This window comes from Falco rusticolus, chromosome 4, assembly GCF_015220075.1.
Source record: "Falco rusticolus isolate bFalRus1 chromosome 4, bFalRus1.pri, whole genome shotgun sequence".
In the NCBI taxonomy this organism is placed as follows: domain Eukaryota; kingdom Metazoa; phylum Chordata; class Aves; order Falconiformes; family Falconidae; genus Falco; species Falco rusticolus.
Window position 1 is genome coordinate 104609442 of NC_051190.1, and position 21288 is coordinate 104630729.

Sequence of the window (21288 nt, forward strand, 5' to 3'; positions counted from 1 at the left end):
AGTTTAGCTCAACGAGCACTTCATCTCCTAAAATTTTCTGCTCCCATAAAACAGACTTACCTGTAAAGTCAGTCTGATGGGAACTTGAGAAAGTCTTTTGAACTGTTGACTGCTCAGATGCCAGTTATTGCTACAAAGTGCTGCTTTTATATCTCTCAGATTATTTGATGATTCCTTTACTTACATTGACAACAAGAGCTCTAGGCCCTTCTTATTAGTCCCTCTTTACCCTGAAAATAGGGCCTGTGGTTTCAGTCGTGATTCATCCCAGCAGGCTGCACTGCTTTCTGCCTTGATTATAGCCATTTTAACAGTAGCTGCAGGGAGAGAGAGACATGCTTCTCTTACATTTAGGGAGCTCAGACAAAACTACATTATCATCCTTTATCAAGAGTTTGGGGTTGACAAAACCAAGAGCAGATGCAGGAGATTTAAACTGCATTCTCTGTTGGGGGTGGTGGCAAGTTTTTGAGAAATTCAGGCAAGATATGTTAAAACAAAAGGAGTAGAATAAATAATGTATTCCTGTAGTGAAACTGTAATTTAATGGTTTAATAAGCTGAATGGTAATTTAGGACATACATTATCTGCTGCATCACAGTATAGGAAGTATAAGAAAAGGAGACAAATCTTCCTTCAGCAAAATTTGAATGTTGGATGTCCCTGATGACTAAAGGGAATTTGTGAAATAAAGTGGAAGCTTGTAAAATTAAATAAATAATGGCTATCGTAAGAGTCAAAATAGTGAGACAGATTTCAGAGGGAACTGAAAGGAAAAGAGGATAAGGCTGCTTGAGGTTGGGTTAGTGTTTGCAGACTCTTGCCTGGGCAAATTCCAAATGATGGAAGCTATAACAGAATTGGTTTCTGCTTTGAAAACACAGAAATTGGAGAATGTGTTTTATTTTTTAAAGTTAAAGAGGGTTTTAGAGTTCCTTGCTAAAGTTAAAAATCTGTAAGCCTTGTGTGACATGCTTTCTGAATCCTTGGGGAGCAAAAGTTTTACCATTGCAGTGAGTCTATGTTTTTTAATTAAAATCGAAGGTAAAGCAAATCCTCATAGGCTAAAAGACAGCAAAGATGACCTTTAATATCAAAGATAAATTTGAGAAGAAAATAGAAGTTTTTGCCTAACAAGATTGAACAGCCTGGATTATGAATCATTGATCTCATTTCCAGGACTAATAACAAGACCTGAGTAACTGAGGATATAACTGACTTCTTTAAACAGGGTCGAGAATTGTGTGGCATCAGTGGTCTGCTCAAGAAATTGACAGAGCAGTATCTATTTATGAATGAATTATAGGAGTGCCTGTATTTGTTATATATATACATTGCACATGCCCAACTCCCAGGTTTATCTAAAGATGCAATATTATCCATGCAGGGCGATAACTAGAATGTGAAGGAAGACAAGGAAGAGGAGAGTAGCCTTATACTGAAAGGTGCATTATCTGAGATTATACAAAGCCTAGTGGAAGGGTGAGTTGTAGTGCACAGTTCCTCTCTGTGCCAAGAAGAGTAAAGCAGCCAAGTCTGGTTCAGATCTTACAGGGAAGTTCTGCGCAGCCCACGGAGGGACCCCAGAGGGTCTTACCAGAACAATCCAGCCTCTCCATCTGAGTTTAAATTTATTATGAAGTCTATAAGATATGGCAGTGTTCAAATTATGAAAAAAAGTTTTATATTCTGTTCTTTCGATTTTTTAAATTGCCTAGTATTTTCTGGGTTACTTTCACTACTCTATTTTAAATCTGATTATCCTCCTACAAGTGATATTCTCTTTCCATATTACCTGCATTTAGTTACCTTTTAGTTTTACTAAGAAAATCAAATCTGAACTAAGAGCAGGTCTATAAAGCCAGAAGTAAGTCGGTAAGTGCAAATTCTGTAGTTAACTTACCTGCCCTATGCATTGAAGTCTGTGATGCCAGATAATTTCTCATACAAATTCATGTTATTGATGCTCAACTGAGATACAGTGAGTAGGAGGAATGGACTTTTAACTTCAAATATCAGGTGAGCTTACTCCCAGCAGAAAAAAAGTTATGCATTTACATTTAAAATTAAGTAAGATATTGAGGAAAGCTATATAAACTACCAGGGATTAACACAAGGTAACAGTATTTAATATTAACCATAATTAGGTCTTCTGAATATGTCCTATATTAGCAACATTCCACTTAGAAGAAGTCTTAAGACAAAACTTTCAGAAACAGCAATAGTATGTATTCAGCTCTGGTAACTGAAATCCAAAGTTATTTTTTATGGGTTTTGTTTATCAGGAAATTACTGACCTAGTGTGCATGTATTTACTAATATGTATATGAATTAGTTTAGTTAGTGAAATGTATGTAAAATTAACTCTTAGGTCCATTAAAACAGCAGAACCATACCTTACCATGATTAAACCCACAGTGGATATCAGTCAGCAAATATCTGGATTTTGCTATTTTCTATTTGCAAGTTAAAAAGCTATTTTGTGTTTGAATTTTGATACATATGATATAAAATAAAATAATTTCTTTGAATGTGGAATACCTATGATCTCTAATGTGTCATTTCTACAGCATTTCATTTTGCTACCCAAAAATAGAAAACAGGCTGTATTTAGTTTTACAGATTTATTAACTAATGGTATCTCAGTTTCTTCTATATCAAAGAATAAATAAATTTGCTTAATCATTATGACTAATCAGATCAAATCATGCCACTTTAGTACTGTTCATTATCTACACTGGACCCAAATGTCCATACTCCTGTGATAAAATCAGTGTTTCCAATTCTCTACAGTGACCACAAGTAGAGGAAGGCAGTAGGTAGCAAAGACGGAACTGCTAAGCATGCCCACATAAGAATGTCACACTTAGGTAACAGAGTGTCCCTCAGGTCAGCGTACGATAAGAGCAAAGTCAAACAAGGCTGAATCCTTGATGTTTTGTGTTTTAAGTATCTGAAAATTGTTCACGACCAGCCTCGACCTACAAGACCTCAAATGATCATATGAGCAAGGCAATAAATTGGTGGTAACTTGCCCTGAGGCCCATGTTGTAGTTGTGATGTTGTGAAAGTTACATCTAGTGTTAGCCTGTCCACGTAGATCTGCCTAATTGTTCAGGCTTCACAGACAGGAAAATTTTATATTTACTTGTACCGAAGTGGAACTATGGTGGCTGAATGGGCATGGCTGAAAGGCTCTGCATCGTATCAGTGCGGTCAAGTGGATATGCACGGGAATGCCACGGCGTCAGGAGAGCCGGGGAACCACTTGCTTTCCAAAACTCCACACCTGAGCAAGATTTTGGCAATGCCAACAGTTTGTAGCTCTGCAGTATTTGCCAAACATCCAGGACGTGGCCTCCTTTCATGGGACAGACTGATTCACCTTCCTGACAGAAGTCAGAAATGGAACGTAGTGGGCATAGCGGAAAACCATTTGTGTAGGAAAAGGCACTCCAAAAATTATGATATCCAGAGGAATGGACAGCAGCTTTCGCAATGTCTACATGCTTCAACTTGGACTAGCACAATTCTACAGCCAGGCCATACAAAAGCAAACTTTCAAGTTATGTCAAGTGCCCAGGAATACCAAAAAGAAGAAAAAAAATTTAAAGGTAACTGGCATTATTATGCAGAGCACAGAAAGCACTGCATTAAAAACAAAAAAAACCCAAACCAAACCCACCAGGTTGTTATATCTTTGTTTACGGTCAGGGGTTTGGCCATTGGTAAAAGCATTATTATGTGGGGGGTGTTTTCTTGTTATCAATTTTTAAATTTTTAATTATTTTTATTTTCAGCGGGGATAATTGTAGTTTTTAGTATTTCTTATAATTCAATTTTATAGCTTTGTTAAGAGTCCTGATGACAATGTAATGAGTACTTACTGGGGTCTTCTGTGTGATACCTAATACAAAACAGTATCTATTCCTTTAGCCTTCTAAAAATGTATTTGTCTCTCTCTTTATGATCTTGATAAGCTCATCAAAAATCTTTTCTGAACCCGGCCATTTTAAATTAAGCATATCCTTGATACATTAAAAATACAAAGGCAAACAAAGCATTCTTTTACTACTTCCATGGTGTTCGTCTCTCACCTGTGACTGTGGTGTTTGCCTTTTCTTCTTTCTTATTAAACCATCCCCAGAGCCTCAGTAAGTGCACATAACAGAACTCACATAAATGGAATTTCATGTTAGGAATATTCTTTGCCTCGGTAGTCAGGAGAATTAACCATTTTCTTTCAGGTAGCGTTTTTTTGTTCACATCAGCGCAGCATTGAAGGAATTCCTTTTAAGAATCACAGTAGCTTAGGTATTAGCACAAATTTAGTGCTTAAGTTATTTTTATTCCTTTTTAAACTGCGGTAAATAGTTCTTTGTTGTTCTTCACCTAAAAAATAATGACTGCATATTGGGAGGGAGGGATTACAAGTTGTTTTCTTTTACTTAAGTCTTGCGTCACTCCAGGAGGAAAGATTACAGTGTCAGGCAGGATATCACCTCATGAAAAAGTTAAACTGGTCTAAGTACCTGATTTCTTTAGATTTAGTTGCTCTTTACCTCAGAATGCCTCTTTGCTAACAGATGTCAGGTGTTGATCGCTTTAACGTCTTACTAAGGGCTGTCAGGAGGCTGCCAAACCCAGACAGTCCCAGCCAAGAGTCTGTTAATTATGTTGTGTCAAGCTAAATTAGCTAGCTTTCTGCTCGATTTTATTTTTGAACAAATGGAACTTTTTACCTTGAAGTTTTCATGAGGAGTTGGAGTAGGGAATGACTCAGAAATGTTTTAAGTATTGGTGGTTACTTTCTCAAGAAATAAGCTGTGTAATTAACCGATGTTTGCTAACAGGGTCTTCCAATTATGATATATGGGGAGACTTAACAAATTGGGTTGTCTGCGTCACAGGTCTATAATGTCTCTGGGCAAATATTTGCTCAGAGACCATCTTAAAAGTTGTTGAACGCTGTTCAAGAATTTTGTTAGCCAGGCTGTTGGCAAACCTCTCGAGGAGCAAATGCTTTCTGACAACACCATGTGCTACGTACATGTGTCATGAAAAGTGCAAGGAGCTAGTGCAAGAAAAAGCAAGCCCAAACCCTTGAAGAGTCCTGATGGTGAAAGAGCAAGATCCATTCTCTTTTAACCAGATGTATTCAAGGTGTCAAATATTTTCAGGGATAACTGGATTCATAGTGAATCTGAACATTTAAATATAAACTGTGACGTTCTTTGTTACCCAAACAGACTAATGAGTCTGAAGTGTTTCAATAAAAGGCACATCACACTGGCATTTTATGAGTCACATACAAATTTAGCGGCGTGTCATAACCAAGGTACGGCAGGTTTTGTAAGAGAAGCGGTTTTAGAGAAAGAACTAACTTAATACCTGTTGAGAAAAGAGGTGTGCTATTGTGCAAGTAAGATTTTCTTCAGGTTTAAAGCAGGGACAGCTAGCTGGAAGCTTGCTGCGTCTGTTGCAAACCCAAAGAAATTATTTTATGCCAGAAGGCTTTAGCTCTTTTTCTCTCAACTGTATCACTTGCTATAATAAATATAGTGTAGACAAAATTACAATTTTTAATGTCTTTGGTTCCAGTGAGACATGCTCCAGGAATTGTCAAATGCTGTTGTAACTTTACAGCGCTAGCATTCTGTAATACTACATACTTCATGATTTAGTCACAAGTAGAGTTTTAAAAATAAGGTAAATACTATATAGTGTTAACATTCTGTTCTTGTAAATACTTGGAATTATTTTGGAGTCTGATTTTTGAGGTTTTCTTAGTTTAATCTGTAAGTTTGCATAGTTATATTTTTGGGGGACTGTTTTGAGCCTCTGATCAAAGTACGTAAAGTGAACGTATAAGGTAGTGCAAATATATACCTTAGAGAGAGGTGGTAGCTCATCTTGTGGGCACAGAGGTAGATGTATTTGACAAATGCTGTGTGTTGCAAAAAACATGTTAGTACTTCTGATCAAAAGCTGTTACAGTTTTCAGTGCATTTTCTGTATGATAGGGGATCGGGACTGTCTGGGATGTGTTCCACGTTATCTAGTGTGAGCCCTGAAAGCGCAGATTTGTGTTTTCCTTGAAGAGCCGTGATCTAGGTTTTTTTCCCCCATGACCTTCATCAGAGGTGGCTGAGAGAATGCAGGCAACAAGAAAATCTTCTAAGTAGGAAATGTTACGGTTATTTTGTAATGTGAAAATACGTATTACAAAACTAGGGGCTGATAACACAAGGTACATAACTGATAAGAGTTTAGAAAGGCGTGTTTAATCCTTGCAACTACATGTTCAAATGTGCAAAACTTTTTGACCAAAATACTGGGGTTTTATTCATCTGTATCCACAAAGCGTGCACACAACCAACATAAGATCCTTCCATTTGGTCCTTTAGAAGCGGCACTCTGCCCTGACTAATTGGAATGTTCTGCAAAACCTCCCACGCACTGACACTGCCGAATCCTTTAGAAGCGGCGCACAGGGGCCCTAACTGCGGCATTGAGGTACCCAGGGCTCTAGACCAGGGGTGCACGGTCTGGTAACAGGAGAACGTGACTCTTGCAGGTAATACGCCACCTGCACATTCATGCTGATAGCAGAGGTACGCAACCGAGTAGATTGTGCTGAACGACCCTTCTTTTTGTGTCAGGGGTGGCAGTTGGTTGGGGTGTGCTGTCGGGAGGATCATCCACAGGAATCCTGTCTTGCCTTAACATTTCTGTGGGTTCGTTTTGGTGGTTTTTCTAACTGGATTAAGTCACAAGAGAAGCGCTTTAGTGGGGTGTTTGATTATTCATAATCAAAAGTTTTAGTCAGAATTTTTAAAATGGGACTCGGTGAAGAGCTGCGTGGTCTAGCGTAAAGTAGTCTGTCTCTCCTGCAGACACCTCCTTTCAGGCATTCTCAGCCTGACTTCTGCCCACCCCATGTAACATCACTGACCGCACTACACTTACTTCTGGTTTACATCAGGGTGAGTATTTCAAAACCTTTGGGACATTCAAGACTCATGTTCAGCAAGTAATTCCTGCCTTTTTTAATACAGTGAACTGACACCTTGGACTGTGGAGGGTTCAAACTTCGGATCCTCTTCTGCTGCAGTATTAAAGTTTCTGTTTTATCACTGCCCTGTTTCCTTGTACTGGAGGTTTTACTCTGCTAGCGATTAGTTTCCATGTGTTCACATAATCAGATGTGAACTAATAAAATTCCAAGTGTGATACTATATTGCTGAAGGCAATGAAAGCTCAACATGACATGATTTAAACTCTTATATTCAAATCAGAATACAAAACAAAGAAAAGCTGTTCATACAGCTTTCTACTCCGCTTTCAGACTTTTGATAAAGACCCCTTCTGACTGTCTTCCATCAGATGATTAAATTCAAAGTGATACATGAAAGGGACCTGCAGGATTTGACCCTAAGAGTTTAATATAAAAATATTTTAGGAATATTTCAGTTTTAATAAGGATGTTAAATCTTTGCACTGTTTTTTGAACTGATTTGTTTCCAAGGGAACAACAATCTGCAGTGCTATAAACCTCTTTAATACGAGCACATTACAGGTAAGGAAATTCTATTCCCTGGCAGTGTTTATCATTCTTTATTTTTTTTTCTTTTTTTTTTTTTTTTGGTCAGAAAGGGCTGTCATCCATTTTTCTTTTTCTCTTCATTTTTAACGTAATTTAATTTCCTTGCAGTATTACAGTAGTTCTGACAAAAGTAGTATGTATGACACATTTCTAAGCATTGTTGACATAAACATTTTTTATTTTCTATTGCTGAGGGATTTATTCTGGAACAGGGAGTAAGTCACAGGCTGTGCTGTGGTGAAATACTATATCCTCAGGTGTCATCCTGGCTGGGATAGCTCTGTCTACATACAGTTTCAATTCTGTTTAGCTTTTCAGTAACAAACCTAAAGTAAATTGAGGAGAAAGAACAAGAGAAGAGAAAATTTGTAAGAATTTTGACTCATCTGGCAAAACAAATCCACATGGGGAAAAATTCCCACTAAGAACTCAAAACCTATTTCTCCAAAGCTTTTCTGTGTGATGTAAAAGAATCTAGGTATTCTGCTCTGCTAATCTGTAAAAAGCCAACCTCATCTCTGTGCAAGCTCTCACATAAAATCCTGTTCACTGTACAGGATCGTTTTCTGGTAAATGAACAATCCATATATTGCACTTGTGGAATGTTTTCTTTCTGGGGAGTGCCGAAAAGTAAGCTTGGCAGGTTGTATGTGTTACATTTGTATGTACTACAGTATTACCAACCGATCACATAAATCAGGTATAGTTTGGGGGTTTCTGTGTAAACAATGATTGCAGAATTTCTTAGGAAACACGGGCATGTGTTTGTGAAGTGCTGAACATCCATTCTTGAAAAATCAGATCTTGCCTAAGACAAGCTTTTTATCACAGACAAAACTACTGTTTCTAAAATCTAGATCATGGGCCTGAGCTAAAATGAAAATTAACTTTTATGGTGTGCTTTTTTATGTATTTCACAAAGCTATTTGTTGAGTTAGATTTTTGGTAAAAACAGCATGGAGAATGAGGGTTTATTTGTGTTTCACTTCTGGGATTTCAGTAAGTATTAGTGCTTTTAACGAAGTAAGATGTAAGTTTATCAGAATTTTAGCAGCGTAAGGTAATTTTGGAAGCAACTTCATTGACTTCAGTAGAATTGATCTTGATAGAGTTCATTTTGACTTACCAAATGTATTATTATTTTCTGAGCAAGTTAATAAGAAATGTGTGTTAAACATGCTTCTTTTATAGTTAGAGGAGGAAAAAAAAAATATCCAAGGATGAATTTTAACTTCTCTGGTCCTCAGAAGCACTTTTCCTGAATTCTGTTAGCCTGCACATCAGGTGCTAATTGACAGTGTTTCTTGGTTAGATACGTTAGTTACGCTTGTATGTTGGAAGGGAGAACATTTCTCCAGCAGATCTTTGCATTAGATTGAAACAATAAACAATATTGGATAGGGAGAAATATGTGCATGTCATGCCCAGTTCTTACTTACGTCACTGAATTTTTGAGGACCGTTTGGTGTGTGTTTGTCAGGGTTGTTAGATGTATACTTAAGATCCTAGAAGAAAAAGGTCCAACTTTACTGTAATTTTGGCGATCATGTAAATACAGTGAGTGAAATAAAAAAAAAAAGAAAACTTAAGACCTCATTATCAGATCAGTAATAATTCTGCTTCCTAAAAATAAGAACAGACATTAAAGAGGGGATGCCATCTTGTTACTGGCTTTACAAGTTTTACCATATTTTAGCTGTGCTGTAAAGAAAAAACATCTTTTAAAAGCCAAGTAAAAAAAAAAGTAGCAGCTAATGTAAGTTAAAAATAAAATAATGTCTTCTCGATCAAAAAGAACGGCAGATTAAACAAGGTATGTTAACTATATTGAAAATTGGGGTGCGTTAAGAAATTTTAAGGTCCTGTACTTTTTGTTGTAGTGGCATTGATACGTTCATAGCTCATAGGTGAGCCAAAATGAGCAAAAAAACCCTCCTTACTCTATTCAGTCTGTTGTAGACAAAGATACACTTCTACAAGCACTTCGTTACTGAAACATAAAAGATAGCAAAATGTAATAGCAAGGCAATTAGCTTATTGATAATCTTTAAGCAGTGGGGTTTTTGCTGATTATATTATTTTGAAGTTTCCCACCTGTTGAACTCAATAGAAATTACCTCCCCAAATCACTGAAGTTTAGAAAAGCTGTTTTCCTGTAAATGCATTACCAGGCAGTGGGGAAGATTGTGTATGTGTGGAAGGCTGGGTTGATTCATGCATGTAATTCTGTAAAACAAAATCAATAAAGCTGATGACAGATTAAGTTGCTAAATTTTGTAAAACTAGACTACTGTTTGGGTCATCAGCACAGCGCTATTGGATTTTCTAGGTTTAATGCTGAAAAACAGGATTATTGATTTTAGGATTTTCAGTGTATCCCCTCTGGGAGTTCTTAAGCAGTCTTTATAATGCTTCACACTTAAGTTGACAACTACAGTGACATAACTGTGTCCTCGCCTTAGTAATCATTTTCTAATCATATTGGAAAAGGCTGGAAATGGTTTATAAAATGATTATTCCACACAAACAGGGGAACAGGAGGGTTGTCGGGATGTCGCTTCTTTGTCTGGTAGTCATTGCTACCTGCCTGCCATCTTCCCTTGGAATTAACTTACAGTCACAGATTAAGACCTTTGACTGTCATAAATCTGCTTCCCAATATGTTTGACTGGCAGGGGAGTTCACAAGCCGTCCCAATATAAATAGGATTTTAGCACATCAGGTGCTGCTCCAAAGTAAAACGGGCTGTTTTGCAGTCGACTTTGTTGGTGTATATTCATTGCTCCTCTCCCGTTCCATGTGTATGCATGCCTGCGTGTGTATGCATGTGTGTGTGTACGTAAAGTAGAAGCTGAGATAGGGTAACAAAATGAACTACTGTATGCAAGAAATATATGAAGTGCACCCAGCTGCTGGTAGCAATTGCTACATGCAGTCCACTGATTATTGCACATATATTGAAGATAATCAGGGTTACAGCAGTTGTGATGCTCAGGTCCTGCACAGTAACAACATATATATGGAACAGGCCTGGGCGGTGAATCAGCCTTATACCTGTAGTTACCCTGGAAACGTGTTTAAAAGCGAGTACTCTGACATGGACATGGCCCTGAATCAGTACAACCAACCTGAATATTTCACAGAAGAAAAACCTACTTTTTCTCAAGTGCAGTCGCCATCGTACTCTCAGAAGAAAGGTAGGGGCAATTTATTTGAATAACAAAAAAAAAAAAAAATTAATCTCTGCTTTTGTTTTTGTTTTGCTTTAAACTTACAGTTGCATCAGTTGGCTCAGATACATCTTTGAATGTGAAGGCTGCCTGTTCAAAATTGAAAGCAGCAGTAACATAGGTTGCTAGGTGATTGTAAGGTTTTCTGTGAGCGATAAGGATTTCCAAGCACTTTTTCTTAATCTATAAAAGACATTTGCAAATATATTGCTTGTTTTCTGCTTTCTGGGGCTATTAAATCATTTGCTATTCACAGTGAGCTAGATAAGAAAGTTTCTCTTCTGAAATGCCGTCATTATATATTCTGCATCTTAAACCTCTGTTTCTGGTTACATACAAATAATGTGTGTTGAGTCCTTGTTATCAATAAATGTGAACTCTGTTTACTCAGGAACTCAGGCAAAATATTTTGAAAATAGAACTGTAAATATGTATGGGAAAATTACTATGTTTAATAGAGTTACTGTCTTTTAAGTGAAAACAATGTAGTTTCTGATTATGCAAAGCAAAAAAAAGGCTGAAAATTCAAGAATATATCTATGCAAGAAGGACTCTTCTGTATGCAAAAAGTTAAATCTAATCGATCTGTTTGAGATAAAATCAGTGCAATATCTGCTCCCTCAAGGTTAAAGCGTTGCCTGTTTTTAGGATTTATTCTTTTGCTTTCAAGTAAGCAAAGCAGATTCAAAAAGAGCCCAAAATACCAACAAACACTTGGAAATGTTTTCAGTGTTATTTGTTCTGTACTCAGACAAGCAAGCTGATACAGAGTATACATTCTCTGTGTTTCTTTAAAATCACATTATTAAAGAATAAAAATACAGTCTGGTGTACCAGCATAATGTCCTTTTTCTATTGAGACCAGATTTTCTGTGTGCAGTTATCCAAAACTCAGATGAATCTGATGTAACTAGGTAGATAGAGAAAACGGCATTTACTACTTTTGAAGTGGCTTTGTTGTATAAAGTAGACTTTTTAATCTTATTAACTACATGGAAAACAAACATTTTCTTTTGTGCTGGCAGTGTTCATGAGCGCTTGGTGTGATAAATCTACATGTTCGGTAGACAATGTCTCAATTTTATACTTTGAACAGCATTGTATTCATAAAAAAGGAAATATTTTTTAAATGTTGTTCTAGGAAGCTGTAAGAACATGGTCAAATTGTAGACTAAATATAGTTGTGAATAATGCATGGTTTTGTATTGTGCAACATTTTAATGCTTTTTAAGGCTATTAATCTGCTATTGGGTTTTAACTAATGAATCTATAACACTTTCTAGACTTTTCCCATGTCTTATTTTTAGTTAAAGAAAAATAGTACTCAGGATTATCTTAGAGAAAATAAAGAGTTGCTATTGCAAAGTCAGTAAAGGAGTAAGTTTTTCATAATGTTAAAGTTTATAAATAATAATTGATACACCTAGATCAGAGTTTTAATTAAGTTATTTCAGTACTCAGGCACCTGACATATGCTCTGTTCAAAGTTTTTGTATTTGTTTGGTTGGAAGAATGAAGAGGTTTTGTAAAAAATGCTTGACTGACCTTGTTTTCTACCTCAGTTTCACTAAGAAATGACAGTGAATTTTGTGGAAGCCGGCTCTCAAGCAGGCTTTTAATTGATCATTCACGGAGACTGAGCAACGTGCTCTGGGATTCTTTAGAGCCTTATTACTGTGATAATCAATAAAAAGTTGCCTCCCTTCTGGCAATCCTTTGCAAATTCTGAGTTTGTTAAGCAGAAGAGATCTAAACTGTGTGGGACATGTGCCTCTGCTCTTTCTTTTTCTTTTTTTTTTTTTAATTTTCATCTTTTAACCAAGCTATCATGAAACTAACGAATCGTTTAATCCTGTCCTAAGAACAGAAGGCTCTGCATAGGGCATGTGTGTCTATATTGATCCAGAATTGATTTGGGGGGTGATGAGGGAGTTTGTTAGAGACGCCTCGGTAATAGCCCATTAAAGCAAAATTAAGTCCCTAAGCAGGTGTTCATGAGCAGTCTTGATTGTTGCAGTTGGTATTTCTGTTAGTCCCCTGAAATTTGTAGTAATCTCAATAATATGCTGTTCAAATAAGATTGTACTTTACAATGGCACATGGAGTCTTTTCCTATCAAAACTTTTGCTAGTTATTAAATGGTTAAAGTTTTATTTTCCTTCTGGGAAGAACAAAAATCAATATTTTATATGCTGAAGAAAAATTAATTTGTGAAGGGGAGTTTAATTACTTTTCTATCTTTAGGTCACTTTTAAAGAATTCATAAAATAACTTTAAAAAACAAGAACCAAAGATCTCAACAATGTGTCACCAAAGGAAAAAAAAAAAGTATTTAGAAAGTGTAGCCAGTTGTTTTAAAATATGAGAGCACTTAAGCTGTTGCAGTTATTACAGTACATTATAAACCATTATTTCCTGACTATCGGTCACAAATTCTGATGAAAGACTTCAATTTTAAAGGAAAAAATTGTGTACCAGAAAATCCAGAGGCAGAGATACGGTTTTAGCTTTGGATCTGCTTGTTGCTCCATTGCCTTTCATGCTGTAGCAGCACAATATTCATGCCAGAGCTTACTGGTTTATTAAGGAAGCCCTTTTGGACCTGATCCTACCATAGGAGACAGGCAACCAGATACACTTTGTTTTCCACATGAGGCTGTGAAATCTGATGAGCAAAACAGGGCTCATCATTATGAGAACATGATGCTATTCCCAGTTCTGTCCCAGAGAGGTTAAACTGGAATATTTTTCCCCTCTTACAGTTTAACCCACCATGGTGAGCTTGCAGCGCTGCACGCTGGACAGGTGATGCTCCAGGGAGGTTATGCCACCCTACCATTGCCCAGAGGCTGAGCAGAGAAGCAAAAGTAATCTCCTCATGCTGCCCATACAGTGAGGAGGAATACCCAGTGACAGGGTAGAATAGTGCAGTCAGGAAAGCACAACAGAAATATGTCCAGAGTCCAGAAACCTCAGTGTCCCCACGTTTGGTGTGTGCAAGTGATTTGGCCATTTGGACCACGTGGGAAATAGGTCTGCAAAGTCAAAGCTGGGATGAGAGTTGGCTTTCGCTTCCCTTTATGCAGTTATTTCCAGGACAAAGTTAATAAAAGATGCCCGCAGGTGTCTGTCAGGTTAGGCTTTAACTCCAGGCTCTGTGAGAGCAGACCAGAAGTAAACCAAGGGTTTGCAGGTGGGAATTCCTGAGTCGGGCTGTAGCAGTGCCGGCTCCTCAGCCCTGCATCTCGCCTGGTTTTCCAGGTACAAGGTGAGGTTAATGCCATCTTCTTAAGGGCTCTTGGTATGGTGGGAGAATGGGGCTTTAGAAGTTAATATTTTTGTTACTGTAATTGTCATTATTCTTTCCCTTTGTATTCTCTCTGGCAATTTACGTGCAGCTGAGAATACGAACTGTGGGAGTGCTGGAGTATGTGACTGAATTAGTCCAAACTGAGTTCTCAGCGGTGTGAAAATGTTAGGGTACTTTCTGAATAGCTAAGAAAATGCAACATGGAGATTATGTGAAAATGTCTTCTCGTAAGGGCAGGCAGTATTTGTGCATATAATCAATGTAAAAAAACACTGATCATTTGTCGTCTTGACCTTTGCAGCAGAGCAGCTCCCAGTATGTTAACAATTATTTTGGGCTTAAAAATGATTAATTTTTCTATTGACCACCCATGTAAGGAGATAGCACTGATCAGAAAAATTGCATCTTATCCAGCAAATCATTATGCATTTGGAACGACACATTTCTTTTTTAATAAAAATGTCAGTGGAAAAAGTGTTTTCAGCTCCTTTACTGCAGCCTTTCCACAGCCAAATGAAGGATGGGAAAGTGAACTAAGTCATACTTTGCTTTTGCATCAGTGGTAAAACTGATGTTCAGCGAGTCTTAGACTTCTAAATGAGTTACTTGCAATGCTAACCTATGATCTCTGAAAACATTTAAATAACTTGGGGGGAGGAATGAACCCTGCATGGTCTGCTTCTTACAGTAGTGCATTTCGTACCTGTAATTGGTAATGGATGCAAGTACGGTATTGATCACAGCAGTTTAAGTGATAACACAGTTTGGGCTAAAATATGTTCAGCGTGTCTGTGCAAAATGCACTGATGTTGATAAGGTTTCTGACTCAGCCCAAAGAACAGAGTTAATACATAGTAAAGTCACTGAAGGAAAAGACACTATAAAAAAGTTCCATATGTTCTATCTTTGCAAAATCTCTTGCCGATTTTAGCAATTCCATAAATCAAAGAATGTAGACAAAGGTCAAAATTGGGGACAAGCAAGGCAGCTAAAAACATGTGACTCTCTTTAAGCAGCATTCTCAGTGCTGCTAAGCTCAATGGAGAAACAAGCAATTTTTCTCAGTGGGAGTAATTTAAAGAAAGCGGGAAACAAGGATCAGTGTATCAGCCCAGCCTTTCAGGTCAGTATTGATAACAGTGCAGAACAGAATGCAGTATGCTTTTTCTCACTCAGCTGTATGCTTTCTCTGATGAACACTCTGTTTAAGCTTTTTCTACACAAGTGTATCCAGGATGATATCTGGATGGCTCTTGTAATTTTTTATGATTTTAAAGGGTTACAATGTGACTATGGAATTGGTAGAACAGCAGTATGAATTTTCTTTTCATTTCTAATACAGTTAGGGATTCTCAAGGTAGTAATTAATTTCATCTTTTCCATTTTCATACTGCAATGTCTAGTAATTGAATAAGACCTTACTGATAAGTCCTAAACTCCTCGTTTCAGTGAGTGCTCTCTAGTCATGCAAACTATACCAGATGGGGGAAAAATAGATTTCAGGGAATATACTTAATACACGACTCTGCCAGTGTGCAGTGAAAATCAAAATACTGGATGGTGGTCTTAAAACACAAGTGTCCCTGTGCAATAGCAAAAAAATTACTTTTTCTGCTTGCAAGGTGTAAGCCTATGGCGGATCAGGCACAAGCTAATAAGGAGCATCTGGTATACAGACATAATTTGTTTGTGTCAATGGCACTCATACCCCTGTTTGGTAGTCAAATATGTTTTGGGTCCTAGAATTTTTTTTAAGGTGTGGTTTAATCCCTAAGCCAATATTACATTGTACAGAGAGAGACCTGGACATGCAAAGACTGTGCTACCATACTTTAACAGAACTGAAATCAGTGCTTTACTTTTCCCAAAACATTTTTTTTAATGTGTGCCAGGTACAGAGGGAAAAAAAACAGTATCATTTTTCATGGGTTGTTTTCATTTAAACAGTTTTTCTTTGCCTCGTTGTGGGGGGCAAGAATAGCCACCAAGTGTCTCATTTGTGTCTCTCCAATCTGTTAAATAGTGCAGAGTCGCATATGCTGCTTTAAGGTATCATTCCTGCAAATGGTAATTTGAGAGTGTAGGCATACAGTATTAATGAAAGAGAGTACCTTAGATGACTGCATAGATTAGCAGATCTGGTTCTGTCCTTAAAACTGCTGGGCAAACTCATTGCGCATTTTCCTATCGAAGGGAATTGTTTCTTGCCATACCTCTACAAAGCTACAGTTACAATGTAAAAGATACTGTAAATCACCATCAAGATGGTTATAATGGATTGTACAACATATTCTTCTAGGTAGGGGCAACTGGTCCTGCTGGGTACTTAACCTTGCCAAGACAGTAAGATTAGGTGGACTGGCAGGTGGGAGTCTGGGGAGCAAAGGAGTTACTTTAGGCTGCAGGGGAAACCCAAGACATGGAAGGTCAAGGTCATTCATTGGTGTTCTCCACTGAAAGCAAAGTTCCAAGGCGGGCATTGGGATGAACGATGTTAAGTCATACTTGATAGTTACCTTTGAGGATCATACAGGATGCACCGAACGATAGTCCGGGAGGTTGCTAGAATACAGCAGACAGAGGCTTGAAAGGCCAAGGAACAATATTGGTTATTGTTGTACAGTCCGGTGAGGTTGGTGTTGCTTTTGAACGGTTCCTCTTCACTATGCATTTGGTAGGTTTTGACTAAGAAATAAAGGATGAAATGTGAACACCAGAAATAGGAATCCACCTGATGTTCCCGTGAGATTTGTCATCAGACATTCATAAGCAAGTACCTGGGTTAATCTGTCCAGACAGCATCTGCTTTGTCCACATAGGAGGTTTTATTTTTGGATCAGAGTTATTAAACGGACAAGATGCCAAAGTACTGCTGATGTGAGAGAGAGGTCCCTATTAAGTCTGCCCCTCCTCTTTTTTCCCCCCAAGCGCTGCAAGGAGTAAGAGAAGTCTGTTGCTCAGCTTCTTCCTCAGGCTATCCAACAGACAACTCTGTTGCCATTCATGGCTTCCCCAAGAATCTCCATCGCGCTATTCATAGCTTCCATGCTGGTACCAAGTTTAGAAAGGCTTTTGAATTTCCATCTGCTGATACTGTGTCTAATTCTTAAGTAGCAGCAAAAATGCACTGAGGCTGCTTATCTGCACGTCTTACAAATGAAATTGCACTGAATTTATACAGAGGTCAGACTGGATATTTCCATCTACTAGAAATTATTTACAGTGGACAGTATGGTTTGTAAGAACTGAATGTAAAGTCCCTTATTCCTCTTGGCGCATCTGTTTGTCTGAATTACATCTTTTTAAAATCCTGCTTAAGGTCCAATTTTCCTACTTTCTAGCAGTTTCAGCTGTTGGAAGGAGGGGTAAAAATATACAAAAGCGTGGATAACACTCTCAGATTTGTAACAAAAAGAAAAAATGTTTGTTGCACACTTTTATTACCAATGATTTCTTGGGATAAGATTTTTCTGTCTGTGTTTCCTGTTGAATCAGTAGAAGAGTTCAAAGAGTGTGCTTACCTTGTGACGTGGGCACCATGCTGCAAAAGCGATGAACATAATGTTTAACGTTTAAGTAGCTTAAATAGCTGGCACTTAACACTTCCGATGCAGCAAAATTGGGAATGTGGTTGCATGTAAGGATGCAGTTTCAAATTTCTGACTAGAGTGCCTGCAGGAGATTTGTCTTTTCTGCCAGACTGGAAACTGTTTCCTGGGTTGGATAAAGTAATGAAACTCCAAGGAGATGGACAGCAGTGGTCTCATGCTCAAGCTACTGTATATATTTAAGGAAGCCGTTTAGACAAGTGGTCTCCTGCTGCCATTACATGAGCAGTGCTAACCAGATTATATACTTAATGAAACATCAAGGCATTTAATTCAGAAGTAATTCTTGAGGAAGCAAACCAGGGACACTGAATTTTAGAGGATATAGTCTATGCTATACTAAATCTGTGTGTCATGAATAGCAGTAACCAGCAATAACAAGAAGCCATTAATCTTTACGAGAAATTTAGTGGAAGATTATGTGTCCCTTTGCTGCCTCCTCTACTGGCTCCATGTTGTGTATGTGTTGCATGTGCAGAGGCAGGTGTGAGCAAAAGGGGGGCAGGATGGAGATAATAGCCTCTGCTAATCCCCCCAGGCATAATGTCCATTAGAAGTCAGTGATGTAAATTAGAGTCGAAACCCTGCTGTCTCTCTTCCCTCAAGGTCACAGAATCAGCTCCATGTGTCCACCAGTCTTTATCCAAGCACAACTTGTTCATCATGGAGGAATGTAACTTGAATCTAAATCTGATCTTTTGCCATATTCTAGACTGGTAGGATACATCGGGAAGATCTCAGCTCATTCCCCCACTCCCCTTTCAGATGCCAGTAAGGGTATTGGCAAACCTGAGGCACAGGTACTCAGGCATGGTTTCAGAGTGCTCCTGCTTACCAGCTTTATAGAAGAGGGATATATGTTCCTCTGTAATTTGAGGTTCTCATAATTATGATCAAATGAGACATATGAAGTAGACTGTACAAATACTTCCTGCCTTCTTGCTTCTTTACTTTCTCCTAATCCACTCATGAGCCCCTAGAAAGTTCAAGTATTTTAAGCTTAGTTAATTTCAAGTGTTTTCTCTATGATTTGGGCTTTTCTTTCTGGAGAGCCTCTGGCAAGTGTAGCCTTGGGAAGGCAGTTTCATTGAAGCTGTCTGTTACTGAAGTGGCCCTCTGGTACGTTAGTCACAGGAAGATGATGGCCACCACTCTTGCAGCATCCTCCAACAGCCTTCTGCTGCCCTAAGTCTGGTTGCTCCCCATGTGACTGTGGTGTGCCAAGTCCCCAAGGCGTACCAAGCCATACTGGTATGAGGGCTGCATAAGGACCGCAAGCTTGGAGTCTAGTCTTAACGTGTCGTGCTACAGATGGGTTCAGCAAGCCAGTGGCAAGGGGTAATGTTATAGGTAGCCACATTGAAAGGACTGTCCCTCACTGCACTCATAAACTGCACTCAACCAGTTGGTGGATGATGCAAAACTGGGAGGAGTGGCTGGTACGCCGGGGTGTGTGTGCTGCTATTCAGAGTGACCTAGGCAGGCTGGAGAAATGGGATGGGAGGCATGCCAAATCCTGCTCAGGGGCAGGAGTAATAAATGCAGCAGTACAGGTTGGGTCCCAACTAGGTGGAAAGCACTTCTCATTGAAGTTCTTGGGGGTTCCTGGTGGTCAGCAAGTTGAACATGAGCCAGCAGTGTGTCCTTGAGGCAAGGAAGATCAATGGCATCCTGGGCTGCGTTAGGAAGATCATCACCAGCAGGTTGAGGGAGGTGATACTTCCCCTCCACTCAGCTCTGGTGAAACAGCTGTAGTGTTGGGTCCAGTTCTGGGCTCCCCAGAGAGACGTGGACATACTGGAGAGAGCCCAGAAAAGGGCCACAAAGATGATGAGGGGACTGTAGCATCTGTTCTATGAGGAGAGACCTGGAGAGCTGGGAATGCTCAGCCTGGAGCAGAGAAGGCTCAAGTATGTGTGTGGAGTCTTACCAATGTGTATAAACACCTGATCCCCCATCAAGTAGAAGACGGAGCCAGACTCTTCTGAGTGGTGCCCAGTGACAGGGCAAGAGGCAATGAACACAAATAGAAATACAGGGAATTCTTCCTGAAGACAATAAAATAATCTTCACTATGAGGTGACCAAGCACTTGCACAGGTTGCCCAGAAGGGTTGTGGAGTCTCCATCCCTTGAGATTCTCAAAAAACGTCTGGACATGGTCCTGGCCAGTTGGCTTTATGTGACTCTGCTCGAGCAGGGGTGTTGGACCAGACGACCTCCAGAGATGCTTTACAACCTCAGCCATTCTGGGATTCGGTGAAATATTTACTACTCTTCGGTAATCTTACATGGTTACGCAAATAGCTGCACTTTCCTCTCTCCCCTCAAAGTGAATCTGAGATCTCTGTGTTGCGTATTTACAGAGAGATTTTTCAGAAGGAAGAGTTATGTACCATAACCTCATTAATTATGAGTCACAGGAACACTCATTTTGAAAGTTTGTATTTTTCCTCTGTTTAAAAGTTCTCTTTAGTTTAGAATTGCCTTTTGGTTACCATCAGAATGGTTTTGGGTTTTTGCTCAAATGGAAAGTATGTTTATGTTATCAAAACAACTATCATTGTGGGAAAAGAACTAAGCATTTCCGATGTTTTTCATAGCAGTAATATTTCATTTAACTTGTTGGGTGTCTGGTAGACCACTTCAGAAGAGAAAAATGTCATTCTAACGCACGCACGTACTCACACTCACGTATTTGAATGCCCATGTATTTTGCCCTAAATTCAGGCTATATTAAATATTGCTGCAGAGCACACCCAGGTCAGGTATGATCAATACACCTTGGGATGTCTGTTGCTGGTACATCTCTAACCACACCTGTGGAGCTGTTTTGAAACAAAGGATCTCTCAGTAAATATTTCTTACTACCAAGTCTCGTGAGGCACCCTGCAACCTGGGACCTCATCTTCAGTGTCCAAGTATATCAGGGGTTTTGTGAAACAGAAAAGAGATATATATTGTATGTCTTGTTTCATTTTTTCACGTCAAAGCTTTTGGGGTAAAAATAAATAGATTTATTTTTCTGATATAGTTTATCACTCAGGAGAGAGAAGTCACGTTCCAACTTCTCCCTCTTGGCCAATAGATGCTGAAATAGTCTGAAAAGTAGACTATGGTTAAATAAGTCTGTAACAGTGTGATCTTTTTATTTAGGAAATTCAGTGAGTTCAGAAATATGGGGCTGGTAGACAAGATCTATAGTGGATTTAAATATAATACTTTTATACCAAATGTATCATTTCATATTGAATTTACATGCCACATGCTCTTTTTCTTTACAGGGTATATACCCAGTTACTTAGACAAGGATGAGCTATGTGTAGTATGTGGGGACAAAGCTACTGGATATCATTATCGCTGCATCACTTGCGAAGGTTGCAAGGTAAATGGCACGGTGGGAAAGTGGGAATCAGAAATAGCTGTCCAGCTCCTCCATTATACAGATTTCCTGAACTGTGCTGTCAAATAAAACAAAGACAGATTAGAAGCGTATAAGAACATCCAGTACTGATGATAAGCTGTAACTGGCTAT

At 38.6% G+C, this 21288-nt stretch overlaps 1 protein-coding gene across 9 annotated transcripts in view; it reads left to right on the plus strand.

The window, feature by feature from the left end:
• Positions 1–21288, plus strand: part of THRB (thyroid hormone receptor beta) — a 161418-nt gene that overhangs the window by 119093 nt on the left and 21037 nt on the right. For 6 of the 9 annotated variants that reach the window (XM_037383288.1, XM_037383287.1, XM_037383290.1 and 3 more), the window contains one exon: positions 21038–21138. In XM_037383288.1, the coding sequence (XP_037239185.1) occupies positions 21038–21138 (101 nt within the window). Of the gene's footprint in view, positions 1–3089; positions 3615–10334; positions 10804–21037; positions 21139–21288 lie in introns of those variants that run through there. The other 3 variants (XM_037383285.1, XM_037383286.1, XM_037383294.1) reach the window with 2 other exon arrangements.